The sequence below is a fragment of the Magnolia sinica genome, chromosome 6, assembly GCF_029962835.1.
Source record: "Magnolia sinica isolate HGM2019 chromosome 6, MsV1, whole genome shotgun sequence".
NCBI classification, from domain to species: domain Eukaryota; kingdom Viridiplantae; phylum Streptophyta; class Magnoliopsida; order Magnoliales; family Magnoliaceae; genus Magnolia; species Magnolia sinica.
Genome location: NC_080578.1, coordinates 47993338 through 48019948, shown reverse-complemented (window position 1 = coordinate 48019948; position 26611 = coordinate 47993338). Strand labels below are relative to the sequence as shown.

The 26611-nt window shown below is 41.1% G+C and overlaps 1 protein-coding gene across 5 annotated transcripts in view; it reads left to right on the top strand.

The window, feature by feature from the left end:
• Positions 1–5588: 5588 nt before the first annotated feature.
• The window catches only part of LOC131248746 (uncharacterized), a 50464-nt gene continuing 29441 nt past the window's right edge, over positions 5589–26611 (top strand). For 2 of the 5 annotated variants that reach the window (XM_058249186.1, XM_058249185.1), the window contains exons 1-4: positions 5590–6308; positions 6726–7034; positions 14717–14896; positions 24324–24459. In XM_058249186.1, coding sequence (XP_058105169.1) covers positions 5845–6308; positions 6726–7034; positions 14717–14896; positions 24324–24459 — 1089 coding nt within the window. In that variant the 5' untranslated portion in view covers positions 5590–5844. Of the gene's footprint in view, positions 6309–6725; positions 7035–14716; positions 14897–24323; positions 24460–26611 lie in introns of all 5 variants that reach the window. The other 3 variants (XM_058249187.1, XM_058249184.1, XM_058249183.1) reach the window with 3 other exon arrangements.

Sequence of the window (26611 nt, the reverse complement as noted above, 5' to 3'; positions counted from 1 at the left end):
GAATTTTTAGCTCTTGGTATTTGACTTACGATACACTCCTTGAATTTTCCCATGATCTGTCATGCCTTGCCTAAGTAGGATATCATCCTAGCTTCCTTGGCCTCATACTCTGTCGACACCTGATTTACAACAAGTTGAAAATCGCACCGAACACTGATGAACTAGACTCCTAGGGTAATAGCTAACCTGAGCCCAGCCAATAGTGCTTCATATTCTGCTTCGTTATTTGATGCTTTGAAGCCAAGCCTTATCGTGTACTGAATGGTTGTCATATCGGGCACGACCAGGACAATTCTTGCTCCTCATTTTGAGCACATATAGGGTCCATTTATTAGTCCTTATCTTTGCCCTGGCATCCTCGGGTGGTGAAGGAACTTGGGGAACAACAGGGTTCATCACAGAGCCTGTAGGTGTCTTCGGATCGGGTCCTCTGAATTCACAATTTTAAGTGGTGAACTCTGCTATAAAATCAGCCACTACTTAGCCCTTGATTACAGTCTTTGGCCGATGCTGTATATCGAATTCCCCAAGCTCAATAGCCCACTTGGTTAGGCGTCCGGATACTTCAGGCTTCTGGAGCACCTGTCGAAGTGGTGAATCGGTGATGACGATGATGGAATGCGCTTGGAAGTATGGACGTAGTCGTCATGCAGAGATGACCAAGCCCAAGGCAAGCTTCTCCATACTCAGGTACCTTGTCTCTGCTGGAACTAGTGCCTTGCTGGTATAGTAAACAGGATGTTGTTTTCCTCCAACTTCTCTAAAAAGAGCCGAGTTGACGACTGATGCAGAGGTCGCTAAGTAAAGGAATAAGGGCTCTCCTTCCTCTGGCTTGGACAACAATGGTGGCGACCCTAAATATTGCTTCAGCTGCTGAAAGGCCTGCTCGCAGTTTGAAGTCCACTCAACCATCATGTGACCCTTCAATTGCTGGAAGAAGGGAAGACACTTATCCGTGGCTCTGGAGATGAAACGGCTGAGTGCAACGACTCTTCCAGTGAGGCACTGGATCTCCTTCATTGTCTGAGGCGAGCTCATATCAAGGAGGGCTTTGATCTTGTAAGGGTTTGCTTCAATGCCTCTCTACGATACCTCTGTAGGATAGAGAAGGTCTTTCTGAGGTTTGAGATATAGTCAGATGCTCTGATGCTCTTTACGAGCATGTCATTGACATAGAACTCCATGGTTTGACCGATCTGCCAGGCAAACATCTGGTTTACCAGTCTTTGATATGTTGTACTGCATTCTTCAGGCCGAAGGGCATACTCAGTAATAGTAAAGTCCCTTGTCTGTGACGAATGTCGTCTTCTGTCTGTCAGGAGAATGCATCGCTATCTAATTGTAACCAGAGTATGCGTCCATGAAAGTGAGAAGCTCATGGCTAGCTGTACTGTCGACCAATTGGTCAATCCTGGGGAGAGGAAAGCTATCCTTGAGACAAGCTTTGTTCAAGTCCGAGTAATCTACGCAGACCCGCCATTTCCCATTAGCCTTCTTCATGAGCACCACGTTTGCAATCCAATCTGGATAATGAACTTCTTCGATGAAACCAGTGTCGAGGAGCTTAGTAACCTCGTCAGGCTCGAAGGCTCTTCTCTTTTGTTTGACTGGCTTATGCTTTGGTTCCACGTTCAGCTTGTGGACCATCACCTCTGGAGCAATACCTGGCATATCATGATGAGACCAGGCGAAGACATCTCTATGCTATGCTACTTTAGAAAGTTGAGCATCTGTGTTCGTTGACTGTCGGATAGCGATGATCCGAGTTGAACTGTCTTGGCAAGATCCGTGTCATCAGACGGGAATGCCACAAGGTCCTCCATGGAATAACTTTCTTCTAAGGTGTCTTCTCTGGGGTCAAGCACGTTGACTGTAAGGGCTTGTTTTACCGCGCGCTTCCTAACTACCACAGAGTAGCAGTGTCCTGCCTCTCGTTGATTGCATCGGAGGAATCCAATTCCTCCCACCGTAGGGAATTTTATCATCAAGTGATATGTGGATACTATTTCTCTCATGGAGTGGAGGGAAGGTCGTCTAAGGATGACGTTGTATGCCGAGGGCATGTTTACTACCAGGAAGTCGACCAACAAAGTGACCTGATTTTGACCTTATTCGGCTGTGACTAGGAGGGAGATTGCTCCCTCTGAGATCACCTTATCACTAGCAAAGTCATGTAGTGGGGTCCGAATGGGTCGGAGGCGTGATTTGTCAATCCCCATCTTGACGAATGCTTCAGAATATAAGATATCGGCCGAGCTTCCTGTATCGACCAAAATTCAATACACTTTTCATTTGGCTATGGTCATTGTGACCTCCAGTGCATCGTCATGGGGGTGCTGAATCCCTCGCGCTTCGTCCTCTGTGAATGTCAAGCTGCACGGGCTCATCCGAGGTTCCTTACTCGGCCTGTTGGCAAGATGGATATAATGATCAGCATCAGTGTTACGAGCGTGGGCTTTTCAAGCTTAATTTGAATCCCCACCTCCTGATGGTCCCCCATATATTATCTGAATCTCAATGGCATTGTCCGTTGCTCAACTCGATGGTTCATCCTTCCGAGGTTGTTTCTCTTCTTTAACATACTATCGCAGATGTCCTTTGCGAATAAGAGTTTCAATCTCTTCCTTCAAGTTGACATAATCGCTGGTGTTGTGCCCATGATTGCCGTGAAAGCGATAGTATTTGCGCTTGTCTTGTTGACCTGCTTTTGTCTTCATGCAGCTTGGCTAATGTAACAGCTTCTTGTCCCGGATATCTAATAGGATCTGCTCCGGAGACGTGTTGAGGGGAGTATATGAATTGAATTTGCTCTCCGGTCTCCTACTCGGCCTTCGATTATGGGAGGTGCTCTCGTCCGACCTCCTTTTGTTTTCTTGTGACGGCACTTCATCTTTCCGCTTCTTTTCTTTGGATGAATATTCCTAGCGTTGGTTATTCTTTCGCGAGTTGAAGAACTCTTCAGTGTTCAAATACTTTTGAGCCCGACTTATGAGTTCTTCAAGCGTGGTTGGTGGATTCTTCCCTATAGAGAAGAGAAATCTTCCATCTCGAAGCTTGGATATTATTGCGGTTAATGTAGTTTTATCAGAGTAGTCATCTAGTTGTAGTGCCTCCTCATTGAACTATTGGATGTAATCTTTCAATGGTTCCCCATTTCTCTATTTGATAGTGAGTAGATAAGTAAACGGCTTGCGACACTTCTTTCCAACAATGAATTGTTTCAGGAAGGCTTTGCTGAGCTCAGCAAACGAGCTGATTGAATTAAGCTTCAACTGTTGGTACTAATTCCTTGTGGCTCCCATGAAGGTTATGGAAAAGGCTCTACACATCATCGGCTCTGAGGCGGATTGAATTTGCATCCAGGAGTGATATGACTCCATGTGTTCGGTCAGATCTCCAGAACCAAAGTACTGGATGATGGGAGGCATTCGAAACTTGGGGGTCATGATTGCTCCCATAATGTCGCTCATGAAAGTAGGTTCGGTCTCCTCCATCATTGCCTCAACTGCTGTGGGGGCCTGCGCTTGGTAGTCTCGGCGCATGGTATTCATCTGACCTCGAAGTTCCTCGAGCCGAGTTTCCCAGGCATCTCTGTTCTCGGCTACTGTTTCCTGAGCGTTATCGGGCTCAGGGGTCCTGCGCCTTCTCCGTTCTATCTCATGACGGAGATCAGTCGGAGCCAATGCCGAGGTCTCAGAGACGTGTGTTGGGGCTTGATTCGATGGATCCCGCAGTCGCGTTGTGATCCGAGCAGAAGCACCTCGTGAAGCGCCTTGGGACTCCAAAGGTGTTGGACACTCTGCCATCATTGGAGCATTCACCTCTTAATCAATATGTGGATGTTGTCTGTTCATCTATTGCCTCATCTAGCTGACCTCGTTGACTAATATCTCCATTTGGTGTTGTAATGCTTGGTATTTGCCCCCTCGATTCCTGGATCGCTGAGTAGGTTCTGTTGGTGCAGACTCTATCTGCAGCCCAGAAGTAGAATTCCGCGCCCTAGATGGCTCGGGATCAACCGCGACAGTTGGAGCATGCATTTTCTTCTTTCCTTTCGCCATTTCTCCTCGGTAAAGTACGAGTGGTTTTTTTGCTCTGCTTCCCACAGAAGGCGCCAAAAATTTGATGCAAAAATCTGGTTCACCCTCACCGAGCTTCGAACACTCGCGACGAGCCCTGTAAGCCTGCACAGGAGAAGGACAAAGGCGACCCTAGCTAGAGTAGGGGACCTTCCGATGCCAAAGTCAGGCTTGGAATCTAGGTCTAAGTAGTGTAACTAGGGCTTAGTGTGTGAGATATTGCGTACATGTTCCTCTGTATGAGTCTCCTATTTATACCCTTTAGTTAGACTGATCTCGTCTGGCAATCTCGGCATGATCTCCTCCATTAGGCGGAGAACACACGTCCACTGATATCGTCGGTTACACCACGAACGTGGAATAATGGCCGATCATGTCGTGTGTTATGAGGTTAAATCGGAACGAATGAGCCGAACATATTTGACCCTGACAAGTGCTCGGACTACGCTGACCCGAGCGTATCCTCTACACTAGTGACCAATTGCTCGGGTGGTCCGAGCCCATGCATAGCCATGAGTCAGACCTTTGTATTTTTGCTATTGCGCCTTTCAGAGTATTTGGTGCATCTGCTCGTTTGGCCGAGCAGGCCCTAAAGACCGCTTGGATTGGCCAAGTATTAATGTGGCTGTTTTGAGTCGGCTTCGTTTGTAGTCGGTCCAAATTTTCCCATAGCAGTTCTCTTGTGAATTTTGTTGGTATGTGTGATTGACCATAGATATCTCCAGTCTCTAAGGTATCATCTCTCACAAAAAACTAGCATTGAATTTCATCTAACATTTAAGAGAGACATGGTGTAAGCATTATTGGAATTTCACTAAAGATATATGCATACTTATTAGTACTATAGACTCATGTGATGCCTAGCTAGTTGGAATTAATGATGGGCACAATACATTGTTAATCAGGTATATGACACAACCTAGTTTTTCCACAACTCATTGGTTGACCAATGGTGATGAGAGTTGTTGTTCTGAATGCATAATTGGTCAATGCATGGTTAATCACGGTTTTGAGATAGTTTCTAATGAGTTTTGTAGAATAAGAAGATCAAGAGCCTTCTACTGTTGACTGAAATATTCGTCTCCGAGTTTGTGCGTTTCCATCCACAATGCTAGTTTTTTTCCATTGACTTCTTTAAAGATTATATTGAAGGTTTTGTACAATCCCTAGTGGATGAAAATTTTTAATTATTTTATTGCCACTTGTAATTCACATTCTACTGTTGTATTTTTGGTATCTAAGAGATTGTTATCTTAATGATTAAAATCTTCTAGTTGGGATGGTAAGGCTTGTACTTTCATTATTTTTATTATATTAAATTTTATTATGCTAGATGATGTAATTTTTGTCTTCACATGGTTTTTCATGTAAGTTTGATGATTTACCTGCCGCCGTTGAAAATGATTATTATCCATTAAATATTTTTATATAATTAATCTCATTAATTTTACACGTATAAAAGGAAGTTGAATGGTTTCCCAACACGGAGCGGAGTCTTCTCGAGCTTAGCCGCAGGCTTTAAAATGAGACGCATGACGGCCTGGCCCGGAATCCGTTCGGCCAGCCGAGCCCAATACCAGCCTTTCCACGCCATCTTCGACACGTGTGGCTCGCTCTTGGCCGTTAGTTTCCCAAAGCCATTACTCCCGATTCTCTCTTACATTCGCGCGAAAAACTGGTAAAGAAGCAATCCTTGAAACACTTCCTTCTCCGATTCTTCCTCGTCCTCTCTAAAAAAGCCCTCTCAAAATCCAAACCCTTCCTCATGTTCTCCTCCCAAATCCTCTCTTCCACCCTCAAACCCTTCTCTTCCCATTCAAATCCCTCATTTCCCTCCCACCATCGCTCAAATGCTCTCCCAATCCCTCTCTCTCTCCGCTTCGAACCCTTGGAATCTCAGCCGAAGATTGAAGAATCTCCGAGATTCCCCTTCGAACCCTCGGAGTCTCGCCCTAAGATCGAAGGATCTTCTGAATTCCCTGCCGATCCTTCGGAATCTCACCCGTTGATTGAAGACTCTTCTTCGGGCAACGAGGATTATAGAGTGGATAAGAAAAGCATCGATCATGGCGGTATAGATGCGAACGGAGACAAGGAAGAGAAGCGGATATCTGGAATTCATGTGCCGAGGCAGAGATATATTTCAGTTTCCAAGGCAGAGCTTCTCGATGGTATACTCTCTATGTTCGAGTCGCAGGAAAGCATCGATGACTTTCTCCAAGTGTCTTTGTAAGCTCTTACTTTAATTTTTTCTCCGTCAGTTAGGACAAGAAGAGATACAATGTGGGTCCGACCTGATGTTTGGTCTGTATCCTCATTCATGTGTACTTTGTGCATTGGTATAGGTGAACTGATGGTTAAGAAAGAAGAAAGTCTTTGACACAAAGGTTTTCTCTGCTTAAAACATGTTTTCATCAACCAATACGAGCTTCTCTAATTTAGAAATCTCTCATTGCAGCCTAAATTAGATTTGAAAATTCTTTTGTTTGCTATATCTCCCAATGTCTTGTTATTGATTTTCTACTATTAAAAATTCATTTTCTTTATTCCACCAGTGCCTTCTTTTTTGGTCATTAGTCTTATACATTAATGTTATTTTATTTGATTTGGAATGGCAAGTACCTAACATTGTTGTTTATGATTTAGATGCTTGGACTCCATTATTCATGCTGAACACAAAAGCATTTTAGAGGAGATGCGAATTGATTATTCCCTGACTCAATCGCCAGAATCCAAGGGAAACAGTGCGCCATCTTTGGCAGCATCTGAAGAAGATCTCATGGACAGCTTGCAGCCTTTAGCTTCGGATGATTCTCTTGGCAGCGAGAGTGTGGGAAACAGTCCGGAGAAGGACAAAAATGTCAAACCACCACCTTTCTATTATGGTTTGGACCTGAGTTTTCTGTTACGTTTATCTGTCAGAAGGTCTAGAAGAAATTCTGTTGCGGAATCTAGGTTCATTGCTCATCCATTGCTCCTTTTTTTATATAGTGAGGGTAGACTGGTGACCTAGAGTGAGTTAAATAACAATTGTCTACCAGAGAATGCTTGTATTATAGTAATTATTATTTTTTTTCGAAAGATAGAGTGCTTGTATTATGTAGACTTATTAATGTGGAATTGAGGATATTTTGGGGCTGTATATTATGCACTATATCATGACTGTTTAATATGGACAGCAACCGTTTGAGCTCCATCATCTGCTTTATGTTTTTTTGGCTGTTGCTTCTAATCCAATTGACTGGTTGATCTTTGACTGGCTAGGTCATTTGAAGTGGCATTTTTTTTTTGTTAGTCTGTCGTTTCTAACTTAAGTATCAGAGTTTTGAACAATCAGTATCTTGAAATCAAATCTTATGCGGCAATGCCACTCCCTATCATATGAACTTTCTGATGGGCATCTTTCCTCCTCCTTTCTGATGGCTAAGAAGTTTTCATCTGTTTAATGAAAGAAGTTCTTCAGAATTCAGATAGTAACAATGGATCCTTGCAGCTTGATTGAAAAAAAAATAAAAATCATGGAAAGGCAACAACATTGTGCCTGAAATGATAAAGTTGCATGTTCTAATATAAGTGTGTCCATGTGGGTTAATGGTATATCTGCTAATGAACATAAACTCAAGGTTTTACTCCCCTCTTCCACAAGTGTGAGCATACTCATGACCTTATGACGCAGGGAAGGACATGATGAGGTCGATCACTGTCTTCCTCAGGGATAACTACTCCGAATCCACGGAGCTCTCTGGATTCCTCACAGAGTTTCTCTCTGGATTCCTCATAGAGTTTCCTCGAAATAATTTTTAATAAATTCGAAAATAAATTGATTGATGATAAGAAATGAATTTACCATCCTTTAAATAATGAGCTCAAACCTAGGACGAAGTTTTAGACTCAAATTCTAACTCAAACTCCCTAAAAACGTGACTTACTATAAATAGTAAACTTGCCATTTATAGACGGTCACCATTCCTACTAGACTTCATGGTTTTCGGCCAAAAATAGTAGGTGTCCAATTTGGCCTAACCACGTTATTCTCCTAATTTTTCTAAGCCCTTTTCATGTTGGGCATGGCACGATTCCTAAAACTCAAAGGATCAAAAGTTATAATCAAACTAAAACTTCCTATTTATAGTAAAAACAAAAATAAAAGGGACTTTTGATCGTCGATCTGGTGGAATCTTGCAAATCCGGTGTGGGAAACCCAGGAAAACAAGTTGGTTGGCTAAAGTAGCTTCTCCTACCCCAAAATAATTTATGATACGTCGAAAAACTCATTCCGGTTTGCGAGATATGACTGTTTTAAGGTTCTGACAGTCCGGATCATTTCTGCCTCCGATTGGGCCTTCTCTAGTCTATCTTTGCCATGAAAGTGTCCGTGACCCGCTCTACATCAGTCCCTTCCACTTCAAAAGAACTCGACCTTAAGTTCTCATCCAACTTCGGCTCATGATACTTGATCGGGTCTTCAACGTCGAAAGTACATGAGATCTCCATGTCATCCGGAAGATCAACAACGTAAGCGTTGTCATGGATCTTTCGGAGGATTGGTACCGGTCCAATCTTCTTATTCTTCAAAATTTTGTAGGTTCCGGTCGGAAATCTCTCCTTGAGTAGATGTACCATAACATGGTTGCCCACCTCGAATACCTTTTGTCGCTGATGCTTGTTGGCTTGCTCCTTGTACTTGTCGTTCGAAGCTTGCAACTTAACTTGCACATATGCATGAATGCCCACGATTTGGTTCTCTATGTTCTGCTGCAACACTCATGCCCGAGAGCTTAGCCAAAGGGATCAAGTTAAGTGTGTGGTGGGGCACTCGACCATAAACAATATGGAATGGGGACTTCCTTGTTGAGCAGTTCACCATGTTGTTGAATGCAAACTCTGCTTGAGATAATGTCAAATCTCATTGTTTTGGTTTGTTACTTAAAATATACCAGAGGAGGTTTCCTAACGTGTGATTCACAACTTCAGTCTACCCATCGGTTTATGGGTGGTAGGAACTATTGAACTGAAGTCGCACATCGAACCGATTCCACAAAGTCCGACAGAAGTGGCCAATGAACTTTGTGTCACAGTCAGAAGTACTGGTCTTGGGAACCTCATGTAACCACACGACCTCTTTGAAGAATAGATTCGTCACGTGTATTACATCGAGAGTCTTCTTACATGAGATAAAGTGCACCATCTTTGAGAAACGATCTACCACCATGAACACTGAATCCATGTTGCATTGTGTTCATGGGAGACCAAGCACGAGGTCAATAGATAATTCTTCCCAAGGGCTGTCAGGCACAGCTAACGGGGTATAGAGGCCTGTATTTTGAGAATGCCCCTTAGAGGTCTGACAAACATGACAACTCTGCACTACTTTACCCACATCACGTACCAATTGTGGCCAGTAATACCGCTCCTCAATAAGAGCCCGCCTTTTGTCTCGCCCAAGGTATCCACTAAGGTCACCTTCATGTAGCTCTCGAAAATCTGCTCCCTCAGAGAAATTTGGGGGATGCACAGTTGATTCCCTTTAAAAAGGAAACAATCATACATATGTAGGTCACTGGGATGACCCTCTTGGCATCTCATTCATGCATCCTTAAAGTCATCGTCCTTGGCATATAGCTCCTTGAGATGGTTGAAGCTGACCACCTCATTGCTCATCGTAACAATTAGTGGTGCACGACGACTAATTACATCAACTACCTTGTTCTGCTGGCCGGACTTATGCTTTAGAACGAACATGAATTCTTGCAAAAATGCAACCTTTCTAGCATGCACACGGTTCATGTTAGTCTGACTATTAATGAACTTTAAGGCTTGATGGTCAGCGTAGAGAACAAACTCTCTTTGAATCAGAAAATGCTATCAATATCGCAGCGCTTGAACAATTGTGTATAGCTTAAGCTTAAATGTCAACCACTTCTTTCGGGCTTCGCTGAGCTTTTTGTCGTAGAAGGCTACCGGCTTGCATTCTTGTGATAAAATTCATCCAATTTTGACATGTGAGGCATCACACTTAACCTCAAACAAATTGTTGAAACTGGGAAGAACCAAGACGTGTTGTGGACAATTGATGCTTGATTTTAGCAAAGCTCTTGTCAGCCTCATCGGTCCACTGAAACGGGAATTTTTTCATGCAATCTGTAATGGGTGCGACTATAGTGCTGAAATTCCACACAAATTGACGATAGAAGGTTGTCATCTCGTGGAAACTTCTTCATGAATGTTTGTCGGAATCGCCCATTCCCTGATGGCTCACAACTTTTCATCGTCCACAAGGATGCCCTTAGATGTCACAACAAATCCTAAGAACAATAAGTTGTCCGTTAAAAAATTTCACTTCTTCAAGTTGATGCACAACTTATTAATTTTCAAGACCGGTAGCACCTTCCTGAGATGTTCCATGTGCTCCATCTCATCTTGGCTATATATTACGATGTCATCAAAATATACTACCACAAATTGGCCAATGAACAGCTTCAATACTTGATTCATCAGATGCATAAAAGTGCTCGGTGTGTTTGATAGACCGAAGGGCATGACCAACCACTCATACAACCCTTGGTCTTGAATGCCGTTTTTCACTCATCACCAAGCCGGATATGAATCTGATGGTACCTGTTCCTTAGATCGAGTTTAGAGAACACCTTGGTATTTTCTAGCATATCAAGTATGTCGTTCAACTACAGTATCGGGAACCGATATTTAATGGTAATCTTGTGTTAATTGTCCGATTGTCGACACACATGCGCCAACTCCTATCTTTCTTTGACGTTAATTAAGCTGGCACGACACATGGGCTCATGCTCTCTTTTAAAAGACCCTTACAGATCAATTCCTCCACCTGCCCCTGAAGTATCTCACGCTCTTTCGAACTCATCTGTTAGTGAGAGTGGTTGTGCAATCTAGCCTCAGGGACAGGGTTTATATGATGTTGGATGTCCGGCATAGGGGGCAATCTATTAGGTAACTCTTTGGACTATATTTCTTTAAATTCATTCAGCAACAACCTTAAACTTGGAGGAATGTTTAGCGGCTCCAATCCCTTGCCCTTTATTACCACGATGTACACCTCGTTGATTTCCTTAGATTCTTCCATGAAATTCCGAATGGTCAGAAGGAAGCTCCCCTCCATTTTAGAAGCTTTAGGGTGGTTCTTTGGTGCTATAAGGGCAAAAATCATTTTTTGACCAACCTTGACAAGACGTAAACATTGTCTCATCCTCGGTAGGTCGCATCATGGTCAGATTGCCATGGTCAACTGAGTAACATATGACATGCTTCCATGTCGACCACGTCACAAAATACTTAGATCCTTATTATTTCTACCAATTGAAAATGAGATAGTGCATTGTTCAGTTACCCTAGTCTCGTTCATATTTTTTATCTACCCAATCCAGTAAGGGAAATGATGTTTTGTCGTAAGTAGCCACAACTTTTCTAGTATCACCTTCGAGATGATTTACTCGCTACTGCCACTGTCTATAATTACATCACAGACCTTGCCGTTGACGGTACACTGCATATGGAAAATATTACGCCACTGTGGGTGCACCTCCTTCCTTGGAGTGTACAATAATCGCCTCATGACCAATGATTTGCTATGATCCTCAATCAACCATTCTTCATCATCAGCTCCTTCCTCAGCGGTTTGTTCATCTTCATCAAATCCAGGGCCTTCTTCTGCTGCCTCACCTTCAGTGCCCCTTCGTTAATGGCCAAGTGGGTTACGAGGTACTAATGGCAAGTGTTTCATAAGTGGCCCGGTTGGTCACATCGGTAACAATTGTTTGGCCTTAGTCAACCATAAAGATTTGGAATCATACTTAGATCTGTCGTTGTGGGTGCTGCATGTTAAAGTCTAGATGGACCGCTCCTTGTGTCATGGTTTATGGTTGTAGGAGGTTGAGGATGCCCTCCTACTGGTTCCCTTTATTTGGCTAGCGCTAAATCCTGCGTTGGACCCGTCATGGGGGGCTGAGTCAAAGGATAAGGCCGAGTAGGGATTCTTGCAAACTGTGTTTCCGCCATACCTGTCAACTGAACCGCTTCATCCATGGTCCTGACCTGGTTCATCTGAATTCGGTCTTGAATTGCCGATTGTAAACCGCCTATGAACCATGCTACCTTCTGCAATTCAATTCCGAGAAGTCATTCCACATTGCCAAATGCTGGAATTCTTTGGTGTAATCTTTGGCAGTTCGATTCCCCTATCGACAATTTTGGTATTAGTGGAACAATATATGCTCATAATCACTGGGGAGAAATCGTGATGAAAGAGGGCATCTCATCCGTTGCCATGATTGGATGGCTGCCTTATTCTGTCGGGCACGTGAGAATTATAACTGCTCCCACAATGCAGAAGCATCCGATTTTAATTTAAACGTAACCAATTTCACTTTCTTATGTTCTGGCACGTCCATGTAATAAAAATACTGCTTTACTTCGGATGACCAATCAAGGAAGTCTTCTATATGCAATAAGCCATTAAAACTGGGTAGTTTGGCCTTACCTCGATATTCTCTTTAGCACGATCTAGTTAATCGTCTTCATGGTTGGTCATTGGGAAACGACGCTGCCGATGTCCTCGTTGCTAGAGCTAGACTCATCTGGGGTAGCCTTACGATTTACCTCTGGAAGCGCTCTATGGAAATCGGGGTTTTGCCATATAGCGATCATGGGCGGTTGAGAATCGCCTTGGGCTCGGGGCAGAATTAGCGCATCCACAATAGGGTCAAGGGTTGCCTGCAACCCTTGCATGGTCAATTGACTCTCACGGTGGAGAGCTTCCATATTCCAAATAGATAACAAATCCCTAGATCATCGTCCATAGGATTTTGGTCCATTCTGTTGTAACTTGCCATCAACTCGAGGGGAGTCCTCGCTCCGATGCCAATTGACGTAGGAAAGGACGTGATGAGATCGATCATCGTCTTCCTCAGGGATAAGTACTCCGAATCCACGGAGCTCTCTGGATTCCTCATAGAGTTTCCTCGAATTCACGAGGGATAAAATATAAATAATATCTAATAAATTTGAAAATAAATTAATTGATGATTAAAAAAGAATGAATTTACAACCTTTAAATAATGAGCTCAAACCTAGGACGAAGTTTTAGACTCAAACTCTCTAAAAACATGACTTACTATAAGTAGTAAACATACTATTTATAGACTGTCACAATTCCTACTAGTTCATGGTTTTCGGCCAAAAAAGTTAGTGTCCAATTTGGCCTAACCACGTTTTTCTCCTAATTTTTCTAAGCCTTTTTCATGTTGGGCACTACTCCTAAAACTCAAAGGATCAAAAGTTATAATCAAACTAAAACTTACTATTTATAGTAAAAACAAAAATAAAAGGGACTTTTGACCGTCGATCTGATGGAATCTCTCAAACTTGGCGTGGGCAACCTAGCATAGTGGGTTGGTTGTCTAAAGTAGCTTCTCCTACCCCAAAATCACATATGATATGTCGAAAAACTCATTCTAGTTTGCGAGATACGACTGTTTTAAGGTTCTGGTGGTCCGGATCATTTCCGACTCCAATCGGGCCTTCTCGGGTCCATCTTTGCCATGAAAGTGTCCATGACCCACTCTACATCACCTTATTAGTGGTTTGATGAAAGAGGACTTGGATATATTATAAATATGAAATATGTTGAAGATTTACCTCAAACTATTCGGCTAATTTCATGATGAAGCTTTAAGGGTTATTTGGAAACATGAATGGTGGGGTGGAAAAAGATGTTCCATTTTGAGGAATTTTACAGTACCCATATTTGGCTACTTGATTTGCTTTGGAACAAAATTTTCATTTGGAAAATTTTTTGACAGGAAATGTCCCAGTTTGGATGAAAATTTTAAACCAAAACAAGGAGTTGCTTTTTTCCTAGTTCTTTTTCCTCTCTCCCTTCCTAATCTTCAATGCTACTATCATCCATCAACCACCGATGATCATCATTGGGCGTCACCATCTGGCAGTGACTGGAATTTGGTAAGTGATGGCAATGATGAGTATGATAAATTGACAATGATGGTTGAGGAAATCTTTGATACTTACTGGTTGGGACGCTTCACATGTATTCTTGTAAACCAACAAATAAGGTGAAATTACTTCTTAAGTGGTCAACTATTATGATCAATCTTGTGCATGTGAGCCCCGCACTTGATTCAATGCACCCTCTAGGCTAGGCCATCATGGTTGGAAGTTTACTGCCATAACATTTAGGCAACTGTGAGATCAAGAATAATGTTCTCCTAATAATGTCAGAAGACAAGTAATATCGTGATTGTATTGGAAATCTGATTTTACCCATGGGATAAAGAATTCTGATTTTCAGTATTGAAGAAGGAACTGGAAGTCTTTCTTTGTTTCCTCTTCCTTAAGATCTGCATCTGTTAATTATACTGGTTCTTTACTTCTTATTCAGTTTGCTACCGGAGTCTGTAGACATGCTCTTGTATTATGCCTTTGCTGTCTGGTAGGTAGACTCATTGCTCAAAACTGTAGCCACTCAAGCTGTGTTCTTATTCTTGATTTTGTACTCAATTCTATGTTTCAGCTAAGGTACATTTTTAATGGTTAAATATCTTTATCATTTAGCTAGGACTTTACTTATGATAGGCAATTGCGTGCAGAATTGCTGTAGCGACTCGTTTCCAGCGAGCTTTCATGAAACTTCTACACAATGCTGAGTTTGAGGAACTATCAGCTGCGGATTTGCTGCTGACATCTGCATTAAATACTGATTATCTCCTGACATTGCCAATATATGTTGACTGGAAGAAAGCGTCAGATTCTAAAGCAATAATATTCAGGTAAGGTCTATTACCTTACGATTATGTCTCTGTTTCTGAATGATGCTGTGTAACTATCTCAGCATTGTATTGCCTACAGAAGTGCTTGATTATGAATGCATTCACGACTTTGTCCCCTTGTTTTTATTATCATCATCATTATTATTTTTTTAAAGTGATTAGGATGACAGAGATACTCAATATACATGAGATTTTGAGGTAATGTAGATATGAATTACTTGAATTGGACTGAAGAATTGGGAGCTGATCTAGATCCTATGATTTTAAATGTCACACTGTTTTTGTGATTCATCTAGCATGTTCCACTTGAGACAGAGATGTTCTTTAAAGGACTTTTTTGACCTGTGTGGATATATTATTGATTGCCTGGTGACTGAGGCGGCATGTTTTATTGTTGAGGGAGGTGTTTCAATACTAACTTTTTAAATAGGGAATCAATCATTTCCATTGTTGTAATTCCTATATTTTTTGGTACAATATTTACTTTTTTCCCTGTAAATTTCATTGTTTGATCAAAGAACAAAAATAGTATTCCCTAAGACGAACATTTCCATTGACGCACGAGACGAGTAAACATATAGGGTCAGTCAGATGAATCCTGTTATCCCATTCCACTCTGTATCACTTGACATGTGAGATGTCGGGATTCATGATAAAAGTAGAGGCCAAAGTTTCAAACCTGTTATTTCCATTTTCCCAATCTATGTGGTGGATCCTTTCCATCTTCCGAGTTGATCGGGTAATGCTCCAATCTATTGGGGGGTTTCTTTGGTGCTTGGAACAGAATTGGTATGGGATGCAAGAGGAGGAAAGCCCTTTGGCGGATCTTTATGCATGCTGTTTTATAGTCGGTGTGGGCTCGAGGACCACTACTGGGTCTTTAGCAATTCTGGAAGCCACATTGAGACGGTCTTTCTCAAAACTAAGCATTCGGTGATGGGGTGGGGCAAAGTTCTCTTTGATTGTGGGATTGTCAGGGCCTTTTGTAATTTACCTGGACATACCTATATACTCTTGTCAGGGCCTTTCCTGTTTTGTATTCAGATGATGCCTTGTTAGAGGTGGGCATTGAGCCGAGTCGAGTTGAGGTGGGCCAAGCTCGGCTTGGCTTGTCCATGGTGTACTTGAGTTCGAGCTCGGCCTCGAGCTCAACATTGAAGCTTGGCTTGTTTGCCAAAGTTGTCGAGTCGAGCTAGTGGTTCGAGTCGAGTCGAGTTTACCTCGAGTCGAGCTCAAGCTTGTTCATATCATCATAAACAGAAATTTAAGTCTATTATCTTTCTTTTGTACTGATGGACATTATTGGACGGTTAAAAATTAGTACAAGAGTATATAGGTATTTAATATATATATTATAGGATAAGTAATCTAACAACTCAAACAATCTTCCTCAATAAGTTGGGGATTCTCCAGTCCATGGCATGGTTTGACAAATCATCCAAATCCAATACACGTCTCCCAAAACATACCAGGATCACCCATGAACAATACATCTGTATCAGCTCAATACAGAGGCAATACAGGACAAGACCCACATCTGTGGTGATGGATACATCCACCAAAACCGTTATGCAAATGACAGTCCACTGAGGATATTTAAAGGGGACCCAACCCAAAGTCCAACACATGAGACCCAACTTCAAACCAGGTTGGTGGTTTCCAATCCAAACCCAACTGGAGAACCTTAATAACCCAACCCCAAAATCAGGTTGGGTCAATAGGATTCAGATTGACCCACACCCAAGCTACAGCTTTAACAAATCAATCACATCAGGACAATAGATGTAATTTCCTCAAGTAATTAGATCACAAATAACACTTCCAAGATCTAAAATAAATATCAAGAATCAGGCTGATATCAGTAAAGGGCTTTGGGGTCTTTATGAATTTAAGCAGCTCAGTGAATTCAAATCCCCACAATGGCAGAACTCAAGTTAGCAGAAAAGATAAAGGGTTGTAGGAGAGAACGGCAAAATCAATCAGAGTAGAGCTTATTTATTACAGCAATTTCATCCGTTCCAGATCAAAAGATCAAAGAAGGGGCGAGCATCAGCTGCCGTCACAACTTTCAATATCAACTAAAAAGCAAATTCCTAAACAGCCCTCAATTTTGCTGGAAATAGACGAGAAACCTTCTAAAGTTAACTATTCTGAGGGGCATGTTCATCAAAAGTCCTTTAAAGCACCATTAATAACGAGATGGAAGAAAGGAAGTGGAGATTTTAGCAAAATACCTAACTGCGCATTTTAGCATCATTCAATTAAAAAAATGTAAGCGGAGAGAGAGAGAGAGAGAGAGAGAGAGAGAGAGAGAGAGAGAGAGAGAGAGAGAGAGAGAGGTTACGTTAGAAAACACCACTATCATTAGATTAAGAAACAGGGAAAAAAAAAAGATTAAGAAGAAGAAGAAGAAGAAGAATATTAAGAAGAGGAAGAAACAGATTCGTGCACCTTGTCGGAATGTCGGGATTGGCCGATTGGGCAAGATCGGGTGGACCGTGGACGTTCGGGTAGCGTTGCTCGTCGGGCGGGTGTGCGGAGGCAGCAGGCTGGGTGCCGGGTGGGAGGAAGAAAGGGAAAGGGAGGAAGAAAGAGGGCCGTGTGGCGGGGTGGGGTAGGGTTTTCTTTTACAGTTTTACTTGGGGTAGGGTTTTCTTTTACAGTTTTAATATATATATATATATATATATATATATATTCTAGAAAACCTAAACCTATTCCTAATCGAGCCGAGCCAAGCTTGAGTTTGAGTTTCGAGTCGAGTCGAGTCGAGTCGAGTTAAAATGGCCCCTGGTCGAACTCGGCTCGAACTCAACTCGAGCTCCACTATTTAAGCTTGAGTCGGCCCGACTCAGCCATTCAAGCCGAGTCAATCCTGAGCTGACTCGAGCTGAGTCAAGCGAGTTAGTCGAGCTGACTCGACTCGTGAACAGCTCTATGCCTTGTCATCCTTATTTTGTGTAATAAATCTTTGGAATCCTTAAAAAGAAAATTTTATGCAGGTTGCCAACCTGACGCAACCTTCCTCAACAAGGATATAAAGTCTTATCAGAGGGCACCTCAAAAAGCCACTGCAACATACTCTCTCTTATATCCGTAGAGTTCATGCTAGAATCCTCTAAGGCCATAAACAAGAGAGAACGAGAGAGGCAAATCTACACCTGCACGTGTTCTATATAGCTAGGAAGAACAACATGCACTGAGGCTGATGTAATCGCCATCAAGTTTCAGCCTAACCGCATCCAGTTGACCAACCCTATTAGAATTGAGCTTGGTATGCTGTCTATAATGGCGAGATTACAATTAGCCAATGCCGGAAACTTGTGACTTGGTTCAGACTTGGGCAGACCCTTACGTTGACTCAAAAATTAACCAGGTGACTCTGGCGAGTCCTTTTTTTTTTTCCTCTCTATGATAAATCTTTTAGAAATTTAAATATACACAGACATCATTGAAAAATGTCAAAAGGAAAAATAATGAATGTTCAAGTAGGAAATGAAAGCAAATTTGTAAATAAAGAAATGAGCAAACATATAGTGTTTCTAAGGATTCCATAAATCTGGGGTCCATGGTGTGTTGATCCAGGCCAGTGATCTGATGAGCCCCACTGTGGATGGGGAATTCCCCAAATAACTTTTATATTCGGAAAACTCAAAACTTCAATATGTGGTCCACAAATTGATGGTTAAGAGAAAGGAAAAGAAACATCCACATTTAAGAAAAGACTAAAGATTGGATTGATAGGATCTTCCAATCTGAGAGATTCTTTTGGTGCATCCCCATCCATGGCTGTCAGATCCATGGCTAAGAAAACATAACCTTTAAGCCCATATGGGATCTTGTGCCACAGTAAATTGTACGTTTGCCGCTCACGTTCTAATGTGTACATGGCCACATGATGATTAAATTGCATTGGTTTTTGGGCCGTGCATGTTCCACTGGAGGGCCTCAACTGCGACAATGCTATCTCTGATTATAGGTCTTTGTTTTTAGGCTAATGCATGTTCCATCTAAATTGATTGTTGGGGATTGTTCTGCGGAATCACACAAAGATGGATCTAGGATAACAATCCAAGAGCACCAAGCAAACACAAGAGAACACAGATTTAACGTGGAAAACCCTTTTGGGAAAAAACCAAGGCACAAAGCGACAAATCTTCACTATGAAAGTAGAAATTACGAAGAGAAAGGACTTACTCGATTCGAACAACCTTGAATCTCACCCTTGCTACACCCTTTACAAGTCCTAGAACCCTTTTAGAAACCCTTTAAATACTTTTAAGAAACCTTGGAATATCTTAGAATGACCCTAGGAACTATTTATAGATTAGGAAATCCTACTTTCGCACCGACTTGGAATAGTCCAAAATCCGCCTCAAATTTACGCAATCCGCGCACAATTTGCGTAACCTCCGACTAGTCGAACCAGAGCTCGAGCTAGTCGAAGCGCACAATTTGCCCAACCTCTGACTAGTCAAACCTGACCTCTGACTGGTCGAATTTCTCGGAAGTTCCAAAATATATTATTGCTAGAATTTCAGCCGAACTTTCTCGTGCTAGTCGAATATCCTCAGATTTAAGACATCTGTTAACAACAATCTCCACCATGTCTTCAATCTTCAAATGTGTAGCTTCTTGCTCTCTTCTCTTATCTTTGCATCACATCATAGCTTCAATTAACGCTTCTCGTGCACACTCCGTCTTCCTTTTACGCCATCGCCAAGCCCATAGAAGTTGTGTAAAACTTGAACTTCTCTGTAGGAACGACCTTAATGAGCTTGTCTGCCGGATTCACGCTGGTGTGAATCTTCTTCAGTGTTACGCCTCCTTCCTCAAGCACTTGTTGGATAAAGTGGTGATGAATATCAATGTGTTTAGTACAAGAGTGATAAATGAAATTTTTAGCCAAATTTTTAGCGCTTTCGCTATCACAATTAACCGGCACGGCTTCTTGCTGAAGCCCTAACTGATTTATCATACTTCTCAACCAAACACCTTCCTTAAACGCTTTTGTCACTGCCATAAATTCTGCTTCGGTCATGGAAAGAGCTACCATGGATTGAAGCTTCGACATCTAACTAATTGTTCCACCCGCTGGTACAAATGAGTAACCTGAAGTCAACTTTCTGGAATTCACACTGCTTGCATAGTCTAAATCCACATACCCTACTAACTTTGCTCCTGTCTTCTCAAAAGTTAAGACGTAGTCTTTCGTACCTCGAATGTATCGAAGTAGCTATTTCACCGCTTCCCAATGTTGCTTGCCGAGGTTTGATATGTATTTGCTCACAACACCGACTGCCTGTGAAATATCTGGTCTCGTACAGACCTTGACATACATTAAATTGCCATCTGCATTCGAATAAGGCACATGAGACATAACCTGCTTTTCCTCATTTAATTTGGACATTGTTCTGAGGAAAGCTTGAAGTGAGCCGGATGGGGAACATTTACTGGCTTTGCCTAGTCCATCCCATACTTGATCAGCACCTTTTTAAAGTATTCTGCTTGTGATAACCAAAGCCTGCTCCTTTTCCTGTCTCTATGAATATCTATGCTGAGAACCCTCTTTGCAACCCCCATATCTTTCATCTCTAATGTCCCTGATAACTGAGTCTTCAGTATGTTGATTTTAGATATATTATGATAGGCGATCAACATATCATTAACATACAATACTAGGATGATGAATTTGCCATCACTCAGTGTCTTGTAATAGACACAGTGGTCGTATTCACTCCGAGTAAATTTCTGACTCAACATGAAAGAATCAAATATTTTATACCACCGCCTAGGCGATTGTTTCAGGCCATACAACAACCTCGCTAACCTGCAAACCTTTTTCTTTGCCCCTAGCTAACAAAGATGTACTTTTTGGCTCTATGGTGTAGCTTATCTCTCTCAACTGACGGTACATGAGAGTAAGCCTCACAACCAAATATGCGCATATCTGGGTAGTCCAGCTTATGACCACTCCATGTTTCCTCTGGGATTTTACGTTCAATTGCCATACACCGGGATCGATTCACCAGGTAGTAAGCCGTGTTAATGACCTCAGTCCATAAGTCCTTGCCCAACGCAACATTACTTAACATGCATCGGGCCTTCTCCAAGAGAGTTTGATTCATCCTCTTAGCTACACCTTTTTGTTCGGGCATGTGGCGCACTGTGTTGTGCCTAATGATCCTTTCATCTTTGCAATATTCATTAAACTCAGTGGAAGTAAATTCTCCACCATTGTCAGTCTTTAAAACATTTATTTTTCTCCCTGACTGTTTTTCCACCATTGCCTTCCATTGTTTGAATATGATGAAAACTTCGGATTTATGTTTTATGAAGTAAACACAAACTTTCCTGGAGTAGTCGTCAATGAATGAAATAAACCATGACGACCCCCCAATGGAAACATCTGGCGATAGCCCTCATACGTCAGAGTGCACATAATCAAATACTCCCTTACATAGATGTTTTTTAGATCTAAAAGATAATCTAAATTGTTTACCATATATACAATGCTCGCATATATCTAAATCGGAATTTTTAAAAATTGGAATCAAATAACGATCAGATAGTACCTTCGTGCCCCGCTCGCTCATGTGGCCTAGACGAGCATGCCACATATGTACAGACGTGGAATCTGTAACAGCCACTGCAGCTGCACCTGTTGAAGTGCTCCCGATTAACCTCTAAAGGTTTCCGTACCTTTGCGCTTTTATAACCACGAGTGCCCCTTTTGAAACATTAAGGACACCATCAATACTAGTGAACTTGCACCCTATAGCCTCTAGTGCACCAAGAAAAATTAGACTTTTCTTCATATCAGGAATATGCCTGACATCAGTCAAGGTACGCTCCATCCCATCAAACACCTTAATGATCACTGTACCAATAGCCACAACATTATAGGCATTCTCATTGCCCATAAAGACCTATCCACCATTGCATTCCTTGTAACTGGCGAACCAACTTCGATGAGGAGTCATGTGATATGATGCTCCTGTGTCAAGGATCCACTCATCTCTAAGATTGTCATGCAAGTGTCCGACCATAGACACAGACAAAACATCACCTCCACTTGTTTCTTCATCAGATGTGATAACATTGGCCTCCCTGGAAGAAGCTTATAAGTTTTCTTTATTCGCTTTAAGATTTGTGCAATCCTTCTTCATGTGTCCATTCTTCCCACAGTTCTAGCACTTTAGTTTTCCTTTGCCCTTGCCCTTGGATTTGGATCTAGGTCTTGAAGATCCTCTACCTCGCTCAGTATTTCTTCTCCTTGTAAACAGTGCATCAGAAGATGACCCCAAGCCACCGTTCATCTTTCTCATGACCTTCCCTTGAAGGGCTGAGATAACGGTGTCCACACTTAGGGTTTTATTTCCAGTGCACAATGAGTCCCTGAATGACTCATATGGTGGTGGTAGAGTATTCAATAATATACATGCTTGATCTTCATGTTTGATCACTTCCTCCATGTCCAGCAATTTGCAAATCAGTTTATTAAAATTACTGACGTGGGCCTCCACATCTCCACCCTCTGCCAATCTGAAGGTAAACAACTGTAGCTTCAAGTGTAGGCGATTCTCAGTGGATTTTTTAGTATAAATATACTCTAACTTCGCCCATAAACCAGCTGCAGTTTTCTCTCTCAAAACATTATAGAGGACCTCATCCGTGAAACATAAACGGATCGAGGATAATACCTTCTTATCAAGAGTATTTCAATCATTGTTAGTCATAGTAGACTTTCTTTCCTCAAGAGCACCATCCTCACCTTGCTTGGTTAAGGAAATGATCATCTTGATATTTTATAACTCAAAGTTATTTTTCCCCGAGTACTTCTCAATATCATACCTAGTGCTTCCCATTGATGCTAATCCTGTAGATTCAAATCTGTCCCAATGATTGCTTTGATTTCACTTGTTGGGGATTGTTCTGCGGAATCACACAGAGATGGGTCTAGGATAGCAATCCAAGAGCACTAAGCAAACACAAGAGAACACAAAGATTTAACGTGGAAAACCCATACGAGAAAAAAACCACGGCACAAAGCGACAGATCTTCACCATGAAAGCAAAAGTTACAAAGAGAAAGGACTTACCCGATTCGAACAACCTCGAATCTCACCCTTGCTACACCCTTTGCAAGCTCTAGACCCTTTTAGAAACCCTTTGAATACTTTTAAGAAACCTTGAAATATCTTATAATGACCCTAGGAACTCCTATTTATAAATTAGGAAACCCTACTTTCGTACCGACTTGGAATAGTCCGGAATCCACCTCAAATTTATGCAGTCTGTGCACAATCTGTGTAACCTCCGACTGGTCGAACCAGAGCTCGGGCTAGTCGAAGCGCACAATCTGCGTAACCTCCGACTAGTCGAACCTGACCTCCGACTAGTCGAATTTCTTGGAAGTTCCAAAATACATTGTTGCTGGACTTTCAGCCGAACTTTCTCGGGCTAGTCGAATTTCCTCATATTTAAGACATTTGTTAACAACACTGATTAGACAATTTTTTTGTGCTACGCAGCTATCTCTAATTATAGGTCTTTGTTTTTAGATTTATTGACCCAGTATCTCCGTAATGATGACAACTTATCTAGACTTCAATCACTTGAAATAGAGAAATGATTAGTTATAGTGCCCCTAGTTGAATTGGACACTTGGACAGCTCAAACAGTTGATCTGGACTGTCCAATAGGTTGAGCACATATTTCATGGTTACAATGAATACTCAGAAGCAATCGGATGATTGAATCTATTAGTAAGATGACCTTCTTTCTTATTACTATCCATGTTCCATGCCATGGATGGGATGGTTAGGATCATCTGATAAAAGTGATGCTTTAGAACCACAACCAATCTATGGTGGGTTCCAACAAATAGATGTATCAAATTGTTGATTGGACCTAATTTTATATAAATGACCCTAGTTGTTGATTTTATAGATGCTTACTAGGTGGTTAGAGTCATTGTATCATGATGAATTTGCATTGTTTGGCAATGAAATGTGTGTTTGACCTGATGGACAGTCCATATCAATCATTTGGACCATCTGAGTGTCCCTATGCAACAAGGAACACTATAACTACTGGTGCTCTGCCTCTGAGATCACTGAATGATTTTGAATACTGAAATTTGGATACACTCATACAAGGGAAGACTTTGAGACATCTTCTTTGGCCAAGCTATTGGCTAAGGCATTGCCACCTCGAGGATAATCTGAAAAGAAGTGGGGCTGGCACCAGACATCAATAAAATCTAATTGACCATAAATCGCCTTTTCCAAGGGGCCTTGCAGGAAGATGATGCCCAGCAAATGGCATTCTTGGAGTCCCCTTCAACAGTAATATGGCCTGAAACTACTTGCTAGTCGGCTCTTTTTTTTTTTTTTTTTTGTATATAATCATCGCTTCTTGTACAGGCGCGGATATGCTACTGAAAGGCAGAAGGGGTTTTTAATTGGTGAAAAGCTGGATTATTTACAGTCGAGGCTTCTGCAAGGGATTTTCTTCACTATATCAAGACCATTGGAAAAAGTTGGCTTGTGGATAAATGAGGTTATTCGTGTGATATGATGTCTCCTTTTACTCAACTTTATTCTTTTGCTGTATTTGGAGCTTGTTTCGCTTTTATGTAGTGTTCATCATAATAATATGCAAAGAGGTTGTCTTGAAGAGAGAATTTTTTATTTATTTGTTTTATTTTATTTTATTTTATTTTTTTTGTGAAGTATAATTCATGAAAGATACACAGTTCCACAACTTAAATAACTATCCAGCATCTAGTAAAATACTAAAATTATATCAATATTTATGATTTTCCACTTCATTTCCTTCAATTTACATATGAGCCTTGTTTGAACACCTATGTAATAGGTTTAACAAAGGTAAGGATCGAGATTTTGGTCTTCCATGCTATGTGATGCTTCCTTTTGTATTTTCTTTGTTTTAGTTGAAGGATGCTGAATTCTAGTTTATATTTATGGGTGAGTTGATATCTTTCTCATATGTGCACTAATGTTTAAGCTTTTCTAACAAAATTATTTCACTTATGCCGGATGATTGGAAGCTTGGCGTATTAAAAAAAAAATCAGAAATGATGGTTGTGATAAAAAGTCATGAGCTTAGAAGAAGTGGCTATGGAGGCATGTTTGGATATGTGGAATCTAAGGCAAAAGAAAAGAAAAACAATAATTATCTAGTGATGATTCCATGAAAACCATTGAAGCATGGATTCCAATTTTGAGTTCTTGTTTAGGTAGAAAGTGGAAGTCTCGTATTCCTCTCACAATACTTGCTTAATTTCATGTGCCAAGAATCCAAATTATGGAGATGTGTAATGATTGCTTGGTGGAATCCACCCTTTCCTTCACTATCCAAACAACAAAGAGCATCACATCAAAGGAAATCCCTTTTCCTTTTTGGCTGTTTGGCATGGAATCATGGCTTAAAATTTTTTTCCTACAAAATGTAGTGGTTTTCACTGAATAAGAGGGGCAAGGTGACCCTGATATACATGAATGCACATAATGTTTGGGAACATGAACACGTCTCCAATATTTAGAATATTGGTGTCCTTTCATGTATTCATGGCCAGGGATATGGAAACATGTATCAGTATTGCTTATATTATCGTAGATACTCGGAAAAATATCGCTGTTTGGTGGAAACATTAGGGACGTTGGGAAAGGTGGAAATTTTCAGTTAAACTTCAAGAGATGTTAAAAGACACCTGTTTACATATATTGCAAAAAACAGCTATGTATAATAATTTCCCATTTTATAGGAGCCCAAGCCATGTGCTATCAAAAAAAATTAGTAGAAAACAATATATAAATTTTTAGCCTATCAATAAATCAGCCAACACTCATCAATATATAAATTTTTCACATCATTAACAGAGAAAACACATATTTTCCAACATAAAAATGGATAAATTAGGATTCCCCAATTGCCCCAATTTTCTACTTAGATGTTAAACTTTTTGCCACAAATCCATGTCAATGCATGAGAATCATGCATAGACATAGATTTCCATTACAATCCATGCTAACATTTGGAAAAAAAATAAAAAAGAAGAAGTTTCTATTGATTTTTCATCATCTTCGAGTTCCGGCCTGTCTCCACTTCAAGGCGAGATTTCTTCCCCAAATCCAAACTTTGATGTAATAAAAATCAAGAGTGATTTAAATAACCTAAAGGAAAAAAAAAAAACAAAATCTCACAAAAATGGAGATTTTTTAGGTTTTTGGGATTTCCCCAGTTTTTTTGTCGATTTTGGATTATTTATGTATGTTTTGCCTGGTATCAAGGATATTATCGCTAGCGAACTTGTGTATTTTTCTGAAAATATTTTTGGTATCGAAAATATTGGCGACAATTGAAATTTTTTTAAATAGCAGAAGTTTCAATATTGCTGACCTGGAGATACTGATAATATCCCGATATTTGGAACTCTACACGTCTCTGAGATTTTGCCAAACACCTTTGCCACTGGCATGGACATCCCAATCCTAGCATTTGGTTGAGATTTTGAGGATTGGTAACATGAATATCCCTAAACACCATCTCAAACTAATTCAAACACTTGGTAAAATGAATTGCTGAGCAAAGTTCGTATGCTCATATATGTTCACATTTTCTTTAGCGAGTCTACAAGCCAATCTCAAGAGAACTGCAGGTCTAGATTGACACTTAGAAATACTATGGA